This window comes from Penaeus vannamei, chromosome 1, assembly GCF_042767895.1.
Source record: "Penaeus vannamei isolate JL-2024 chromosome 1, ASM4276789v1, whole genome shotgun sequence".
Lineage (NCBI taxonomy): Eukaryota > Metazoa > Arthropoda > Malacostraca > Decapoda > Penaeidae > Penaeus > Penaeus vannamei.
In genome coordinates, this window is record NC_091549.1 from 10,528,414 (window position 1) to 10,538,413 (window position 10,000).

A 10,000-nucleotide genomic window follows, 5' to 3' on the forward strand; every position below is an offset into this window, starting at 1 on the left:
GAAAGACACTGACTGCCTCTCGGGCGCCGCGCGGGGATCAGCCGGGGGTCGATATCCAAGACATGCATTGCAAATACTGTGGGTTTGGGTAGGGGGAGGGGAGGATGCATATATTCACATATATGTATGTGTATATATCTGTGTGTGTGTGTGTGAAGGGCGTCGCACTCACTTCCCGCGGGAGGGAATCATAATTGATTCGCAGAGCCAGTGAAATGATGGTCATCGTTTTAGTGACAATTTCATCATTATTGCCATGGCTTACAATAACACTTCCATTAAAGGAAGCTACATATAACTTTAATAAGTGAAAATCACAAGAGATATTTAAACCCAAACCGCAGCCGCTGTATGTCTTCCAAAACAAGAGGATCCGTGACGGCATCTCATAGCTTGGCCGGAGTCCATAGCTTTGTGCATAGCACATAAATGCATCTACTCAGGCGTTAAATATATGCCTCGAATAAGAACCGAGACCGTGTACTTACGGCGGTTATACTGGTATTGTCCTCGGATGTCAATAAGGACGAGAATGAAAGGTGACAGGAATGATAAGGAATTGTCTGCAATTAATAATAATAATAAAAAATAGTTCATATTCTCAGTTGGATAATTCGCAATTAGTGTTATTTTGTTTATAGAGAAATAGTTCCTACGTTAAGAAAAGTAATTAAAATGTATCTAAATTCGTTTGCCGGGGTGACTGTGAGGGAGTATAGTACGAACCACCTAACTAAACCCGCTGATAGATCCTTCGTTAAACTCTTAAGAACTCAAATCATTCATTTACTCAGGGAAAGCTATTTTGGAATACTTGATTACTTCTCATATATACGACCTTTTGCCCAATATACAATAGATTTTGGGATAACGAAATACAGAGCCATTATATTGAAATATATTTATGAAAAATAAGCACAAAATATTATTTGCCATTGCCCCAGAGAGGCTCGAGTTTTTCCTTAAGTTCTCACACACGCCATCTAGGCAAGAAATACCTTCCACGGAATTGCTGAAAAAGAGCAATTGAAATTAATAATCCAATAAATATTTATTACTTGAGGAGAATGTATAATCTAAATTGTCACGACACCCAAGTGTGCCAACAGTCATTCAACCAATCTCTCCCTCTCGCCCCCTTTTCCTCTCTCTCTCAATCTCTCCCAATCTTGCAGGAAGCCTCTCAACCCCATCAACTCACCCCTTGTGGTCGCTCAAGGACTTCAACCGGAACCCCAGAATCCCAATGCCAACATGGACGTCTGCCTTCACAGGAGCACGTGAAGGACCAGCGTTGCCGTTTGGTTCGCATATCCGTTTTCTGAAGAAAACAAAGAAAACGACGAACATTTTTGGGGAGACTTACGAAAATATGGCAGTGGCTTAATTGCAAATAAATGTCGGTAAATTTGTAAATGACACAACATCGATTTCTAGGTGATGACTATACTTCCCTTGGGTCCAGCTTCTATTTAGTTATTTATTTATTGAAAAAATTCTGCCACGTCAGCATCTAAAGTCACTAACGGCGTATTTAAGATATAGTAATATATAAAAGGTCATTCACTGTGCTTTAGTATTGTGTATCTCACAACATGAAAATGTAATAACAAAATTGCCTACATTACTCAGCAAACGAACAATACTAAGGCCCGTACTTTTAAAACCTTCCGCCAGTGCTGGCGAAAGGTTTCGCCGGGCGATCGGAAATTTCGTATCTCCAAAAGCATGACAAGAAACATAGCTGTAGTGCGCCACCGCCCTATAATGAGGCGTGTCTAAGGATACCCTTGTATGCCTACAGTTCAATATCTTATATCAGTTAGGAATAGTAAAAATGGTAATGTTTTAACTCCTTTGTATATTTGTATAAAGTTATTTTTGTATAAAAGCATAAAGTTGATATAGTATAGTATAAAGTAGTTTTAAAAACTTTCGCCAGTGCTGGCGTTGGCCTGGCGAAGCTACGTCAGGCGAACATCTGAGTGAGGGAGGCCTTACTTTTAAACCCAACGTTCGCCAGGGTGGGCGATCGCCAGGCCTGGCGAACGAAAGGGATCGCCAGGCGCTAACATCTTGGATTCCTGCTAAATCTAGCGCTTCGGCGAATGAAAAAAACGCGGGAAACGCAAATTTGTTACATCTGCAGTGCGTTATATAAACATATAAGTAAATGTATATTGTTGGCACATAGCAGGGATTTTTTAAAAATATATTACCTTACCTTACCTTACTTATACAATATCCCCTGATACTAAATTACCTTACCATACCTTACCTAACATAATCTAGGCTTAATTATTAACCTCGGGAGAAGACGATAATATATCTTTATACAAAGGAGTTAAACATTAATCATTTTACTATACTTAACCGATATAAAATAGTTAACTTGGGCTACAAGGGTTAGGTTAGGTTAGGTTAGACACTCCTCATTATAGAGCGGTGGAGCATTACAGCTATTTCTATAGCCCGTAGTAAACATGCCATCATCAAAACACTTTTGGTAACATTTGTGAAAAGTAAATTATCCCTACAACCTAAAACTAAATAAGTCTGTAGTGAACATGCTCTTCGTTGGCCCCACACGACCCCTTTCCGCCCATGTCACTTCCCGTGCAAGAATTCGGATGCTGGCAGCACAGTCAAGGACAGCACGCATTTTGGCCCCAGATGACCGTGTGACCTCTTCGCCCGTTTGCATGACACGCCGAACAACAACAATGGCGGTCTGCTTGCTCACAAGTGGTTACCTCGAGCGGCATTGGAATATGCAAACAAGCTGTACCTGCCGCCAGGTCGCCGAAGTAACCCCCAAGGTTGTTGGAACCGGGAAGAGAGATGCCACCTTACCGCTGCCGGCGACAGAGGTCCTTGGGACAGCTCTTCTGCATGTGCGTGTCATAACGTTTCCGTTGCCCCGACAAAAGCGAGCGCTAGTCCGCCGTTGCAGTGATTGCGTAAAGTGAACGATTATTCATAGTGACTGACGATCGCGAGTTAAGTGCCGACAATTGTGTTGTATTTACATGTTCGTACTGTGTGCGTTACTCGTTTATAATAGTGTTGTGTATATACGTTTTTCTGTTGCATTTTCGTATTCGTTATAGATTAGCATTTCTATGTCCGCATATTCATTTTTCGTTTGCTTGTGAATATTTTCGTTTGTTTTTGTGTCTCGTGTACGTGTATTTCGTCTGTAATTGTGGTTTTGTAGTAGGTTGTATGTGCCGTAAATATATAAATATATATTTAAGATCTAATTAATCTGGTATTTAATTCCTTTCTTTCTAAGAACCAATATAACTGAAAGATTACGAAGAAATAAAAGTAATTACATTGTAACTTGGAGCTGTGATAAAAGTAAATGAGCAAAAGGTTTAACAAATTTAATATAAACAAAAAGAACCTGCAACTGATAGTAAACACTGAACAGCCTCCGAAGAAAGATCTCGGTCAATTACCAGAGATATTGTTAAACTCTAAGGGTCGGGATCCCTATCCCCGTGGTGGCGGCTCCCTCCGTGTTTGAGCGTATGTCAGCTCAGAATATCGCATCTCGGGGGTCGGGGGTGGGGATGGGGGGGGAGGAATAGCTGATGTCTTGAGCTCTCCACTGGAACATCGAAGGTCTTGAAAAAAAAACTACGTATATACGTTATTATTTCATAATCAATTATGATTTTGAGATATTTTAGAATTACAATGTGATCTCTACATCATATCATACACAAATATGTTACTAATTTATAATTTGAAAGCAAGAAAATGGTATTCAAACACCTCTTGCGACTTTGCTTCGCCAGGCTGTTCCAATACGATCGTTCGCCAGCCCTGGCGAACACTTGTCATGCTTTTAATGGTACGAAATTCCCGATCGCTCGGCGAAACCATTTTGCCAGCACGCGAAAGGTTTTAAAAGTACGGGCCATAAAGTTAACCTTGTTATAGTATAAAGTACAGTACAGCATATAGTAGAAAGTTAAATTTGTTATTGTATAAAATTATTTTTTCACTCCTTTGTTATAGTATAAAGTTATTTTTAACTTCTTTGTTTTAGCATAAAGTTAATTTTTAACTCCTTTGTTATAGTATAAAGTGAGACTATTACGGAGACAACATTTTCGTCTTCTCTCAAGGTTAATAATTAAGTTTAGATTATCCTATGTGCACTGCAGATGTAAACAAATTTGCGCTAGGTTTAGCAGGAATGCAAGATGGCGATCCCTTTCGTTCGCTAGGCCTGGCGATCGCCCGCCCTGGCGAACGTTGGGTTTAAAAGTAAGACCTCCCTCACTCACATGTTCGCCAGGCGAACGCCAGCACTGGCGAAACGTTTTAAAAGCACGGGCCTAACATTTTGGAATGTTGAGAAATGCCTAGGGATTGCTGTGCATTGGGAACTCCTATTTCTTTTCATTGGCTGAAATATATGTGTTACTAATCGGGAATCTTGCTGTCGAGTTCCAGCCTCGCAGTCTGAGCGTCTCTGTTAGCTCCAGCCGCCCGACATGAACACCGGACACCTGGGTCTTCGTGCCCGATTTCCTCTCCGAGAGGACCTTCCTCGTTCGACCAGGTTCAGGGAAGCGACATCCAAGCTCGAGGGCGGAGGGGCCTTGTGGTCACACCTTTCATTGCCTTTTCCATCAGTTCCTTCGGCCAGAACGTTGGTGCAGTCGGAAGGCCGTGAGACCGTGGCGGTGCTTCAGGAACTAGGAGGCAGTGAACACGACGGTGCCCTAGGTTTATTATGACGTTTGTTATCAGACCAGAGCATCTGGGTCTCTAACTCTCACCCCCCCTCTTTGTGTCTGTCTACCCTCTCTCTCTCTCTCTCTCTCTCTCTCTCTCTCTCTCTCTCTCTCTCTCTATCTGTCCTCTCTCTCTCTCTCTCTCTCTATCTCTGTCTCTCTCTCTCTCTCTCTCTCTCTCTCTCCCTCTCTCTCTCTCTCTCTCTCTCTCTCTCTCTCTTTCTCTCTCTTTCTCTCTCTTTCTCTCTCTCTCCCGCCTTCTCTCTCTCTCTCTCTCTCTCTCTCTCTCTCTCTCTCTCTCTCTCTCTCTCTCTCTCTCTCTCTCTCTCTCTCTCTCTCTCTCTCTCTCTCTCTCTCTCTCTCTCTGGTAGGATAGGAAAACTCCTGAATTTTGCCACCCCGACTTTATTCGTATTTTCATTTTAAGTAAGACCCCATTTCGTGAGGAAGGAATGTATCATTAAGGTTGCTTTCTGTCTACTGTATAAGAATTGGGTGATTAAATATTCAGTGATGGCGCGAATAAAAACCCGTTTTGTGTGGCATGTAGAATGTGCGACCCATAGAAACCGGGAGGGTCGATGCCATCAACGGGAATCTGCGGCGCCTGATGGCAATAAAGTGTTAAGGAGCGATGGGAAGGGAATTCTTACCAAGCGCAGGCAGTCACGTGCGAACACAAGCAGATGGGCTCAAATGCCAAGGCCTCATTGTGCCCTGGGCTCATTACAGCATAAAGCAGGTAGGTGCACGATGATTGGACAAGGAGTGATGCAAATAGGCCTAAACAGACATATATGTACACACATAGGTGTGTGTCTATATATATGTAAGAGTAGCAATAGCCAATACAAATGACTATTACTTCAAAACCCCTCATGTAAACAAACTAAAATGGTTAAAAGTTCAACAAAAAGGTCAATAAGATACACGTATACTCTTTTACAAATTCATGTTCTAATTGGCTGATGCCTCTGTGACAAAGGTGCTCAAACAAAGGTCAACACTCTGAACGTCAAATCACATTCGGAAAAAAAGGTCCAGATAAATGCAAAGTCGTGGATCCGAGATCTGGAACCACTTCAAAGTATTAGAAACATTTCCAACCTGAATACTTTTCAAATTAAAGGTGCGTCTTTTAAATTGCCAGTGACATCAGCCAACTAAATGCAAAGCGAACAACATACTTCAATTTCTAATAATGTTAACATATTTTCTAACTCTCATACTCATGTACCAAATACTGTTTATGCTTATCCTGTACCCTGTCAAAAGATGAACCAACTAATGGATTAAGTGTTCGAATTTGAATCTGAACTCTTCCCTTCCCTCCCTCTACCCATCTCACAAATATAGCGGACACAGATACAAATCATACATATTTTTAAGTACACAAAAACGCTCGGACTCATACACATATACGTCAACAATATAGTTCACAACCAGTGCCATGTTTTCTCTTCACATTTTCACGTACTGTACACGCCATACTCTATATTTTCCCTCTGCTATTATTTCCCTTTCCTTTCCTCCTTCCCTGCGCCCTTCCTTCCTTCCTTGTTCCCTCTCTTCATTTTTCTTTCTTTCTTCGTTCTTTTCTTTCCTCTTTATTCCTCTGTCTCCCTCCTCGCTTCCATTCTTCTCTCATCTTTCTTTTTTTCCCTTCTCTTCTTCCTTAGTTCAAATCTTTCTTCCTTATTTCTCTTTCTCACTCTTCCCTATTCCATTGCTTTCCTTTCCCTGTCCCACTCCTCCCCTCCCACCCCATTTATCCCCTCCTCCTTCCTCCTGCAACCTCCTCTTTTCTTAATCTTTTCCTTCCCTCCCTCCCTTCCTCCTTTCTTCTTCTCCTTCCTTTCTATCCATCCCTCTCCCCTTCACTTTCCCTTCCCCTTCCTCCCCCTCTCCCTCCTCCTTCCCTCCCCATTTTTCCTTCCCCTTCTCTCCATTTTTCCCTCCGTCCTCCCCTCTTCCCCACTCCTTTCCTCCTCCCTCCTATTACCACCCTACTTCCATCGGGTTCGCCTGACACAGGAAAGACTTCGCTGCAGTTGGATAGTCATCATCCACTTTCTTGTTGTAGAAAATGAAGGTGTACGCATCGGGGGCGTTCATAACGACGTCCGTCCCTCCGATCTCCGTGGCAGAGAGAGGCGTTCCGTCGCCGAAGAGGACCCCTTTGGATGTCTTTTCCAAGTACATGTACAGGGCAGCGGGACCTTGAGAGAAGAGAGGACCAGGTACTGTCTCGTTGCAGAGAGAATGAGGTAGTGAGTGATGGACTTACTGAAGCGTAAGGCACTGGAGTTCATTGGAACTTCAAGGCACTTAGGCAGCACCACCTAAACTCAATGAAAATCCTAGTTGGCAACTGCCAAGCTAAGCCCCGCCTCTCTTCCTTCATCTATTAACCATTGGCTGAAACTTAACTGAAACTCGATCAATTTACTTTGACAACAACATAGGATAACATAGATTGCCAAGGGCAAAGAGAAGGTGGAGAGCTAACGACATCGGATTAGTTTACTCGATATTGACGAGAAGTAAAATAAAAATATGTCTTTTATTTATGATGACGAAGTGTTCCATATAATAACCATCGGAATATTCTTAGGGGGAAACCTATATCATTTTTGGGTTCATTTAGCCAAACAGAAGTGGTGCTACCGGTCTTATATGGATCTGCGGCAACTCCTAAAAGGTTGCAATGAAGTTGATGGGGGGCAGACAGGCATGTAAGTACACTTGGTAAAGATAAGACCTAGTGACATAAAACAATTACACACACAAACATATATATATATATATATATATATATATATATATATATATATATATATATATATATATATATATATAAATATATAAATATATATATATGAACCGTATCCATGTTGACAAATGTCAAATACATCTCTTGTATTGTGAAGATATCCAGTCTCATTCATACCTTTTATATATATATATATATATATATATATATATATATATATATATATATATATATATATATATATATATATATATATGAACCGGATCCATGTTGACAAATGTCAAATACATTTGTATTGTGAAGATATCCAGTCTCATTCATACCTTTTATATATATATATATATATATATATATATATATATATATATATATATATATATATATATATATATATATATATATAAATATATATATATATATATATATATATATATATATATATATATATATTTACATATATATATATATATTGTATATATATATATATATATATATATATATATATATATATATATATATATATATATATATATATATATATATATATATATATATATATATATATATATTTATATATATTTATATATATATATAAATATATATTTATGTTTATATATATATATATATATATATATATATATATATATATATTCATATAAAGACAAAACTAACTTATTTCCAAATAAAGCTAATCAAGAATCGAAATCAATGTGCCGCAGGTTACGACCCACTCACAGTTCCCAGGAAGGCACCAGTACTCCTCCAACATGTTCAGCTGCTGGACCGTCTTGTACATCCCGAGGCGGTGGCCGGGGATCCTGGCGCACAGGGCCTTGGCGTCCTCGTAGGGCAAGAGCATCGACGGCGTCAGGTACAGGAGGCGATCCGCCTTGAAGGAGTAAACTCCTGGCACAGAACCTGAAAGTATAAGGTCCTATAAGTGTATGAGGGGAAACCTATGCTAGTTATATGGTGCCTATGAAAAGATATTTGTAAGTGACCCAAGATACACATCATCATCATCATCATCGGGGAGCTAATGCCGACGGGGGCGCATAGCCGCATCCACCCTTTGCTTCCACCTACAAGGATCCCTCATGGTAAGCCGCCAAGTAGGGACTCGCCCATCTCCAGCTCCTCACGACAGGTTTGATCGATCTGCCCAAGCCACGACTTTCTAGGTCGTCCCACAGGTCTCCTCCACCCAGGGCTGTCTCGTACAGACAATCTGGTGGGCAGGATCATTCTGTAGGAAGCGAGACAGGTGACCGTATAGCCTGAGTTGGCAATCACGGATTGTGCAAGATTGTGCCAGTCTCATGGTGCAACCGTTGGTTGGACACGTGGTCCCACCAACAGTACCCCATGATCTCAACTCACGGAGGCACTCTACAATGACTTGAAGTGCCAGGATCTATTGTGGACATACCAGGAGTGAATCCAGATTGCTCTAGTCTCTGGTGCCTCAGCATGTGGCCTCTGATACGTCTCAGAAGGATGTGGGCGAGAACCTTGCTTGGTATACTGGGCAGTGTGATGCCTTGGTGATTGCTGCAGTCCCCTTAAGTTCTGTTAGGTAGGGTGGGTCCGGCAACAGAATCTCGGCACTACCCATATCCAAGTTAACTGTTGGTGAATCAAATCCGTACAATTGCTCAAAATACTCAAAATACTCAACGCTCTTGCACCGCAACAGGATCTGAGACAATCTGGCCACTTACTGAGTGAAAAGGTCACCTGTGAAGAGGGCTTGAAATTCAGCTTTCTTAGGGCTTGACAGGCAGGACGAAGGTTATTTACTAAGAAATGGTCTTCGACCTCCTCTGCAAGACTTCAATAAACTGTTCCTTGTCCCTTTTCAACAGAGACCGAATTCTGTGCACCTGAGAACGGTGCAAATCCCGACCCCCTGTCAGAGGAGCCACACAACAAGTATCTGTAGCCTCCATTGTCTCCTGCAAGATAAAATTCTGTCTCTCTCTTGTGCGTTCACCAATCGATTCTTGGGGCTGCATTTAGCGTTTTGTGCGTGAAGGTGTCACACAGAATCATTGCCCTGTTGGGGAGTTTTGAAGTGGACCCGAAGTGTAGCCACAACTAATCTATGGTCAGTACCACAGAACTCGGCACTCCTATACACCCTGCAGTTCTGGAGGATCCTCCAATGAGTGCTAACAAGGATGTGGTTGATTTTGGCTGCATTAGCCGCATCACTGTACCACGTCCAACGATGTGAGTCAGAGTGCTGGTACCAAGAGCCATAAATCCTCAATTTCTGGGACTTTGCAAAGTCGGCTATTCTCGCTGCTGGCATCAGCTCCCGAATCATGGGGACCGTCAGACATTTCATAGCAGCTCGATCACAGCCACATACCACATTGAAGTCACCCAGAACAATATGAATATCTCGTCGAGGACAACTTTCCGACACAGAGGCAACTTTGGCGCAGAACATCTCTTTCACGTCGAGTTT

General features: G+C 41.6%; 1 protein-coding gene across 1 annotated transcript in view; it reads right to left on the bottom strand.

The window, feature by feature from the left end:
• Positions 1-6,745: 6,745 nt before the first annotated feature.
• The window catches only part of LOC113801226 (uncharacterized), a 4,773-nt gene continuing 1,518 nt past the window's right edge, over positions 6,746-10,000 (bottom strand). Inside the window, exons 3-4 of the mRNA XM_027352037.2 lie at positions 8,263-8,445; positions 6,746-6,973 (exon numbers count right to left, since the gene is read on the bottom strand). Coding sequence (XP_027207838.2) covers positions 6,753-6,973; positions 8,263-8,445 — 404 coding nt within the window. The 3' untranslated portion in view covers positions 6,746-6,752. The remainder of the gene's footprint in view (positions 6,974-8,262; positions 8,446-10,000) is intronic.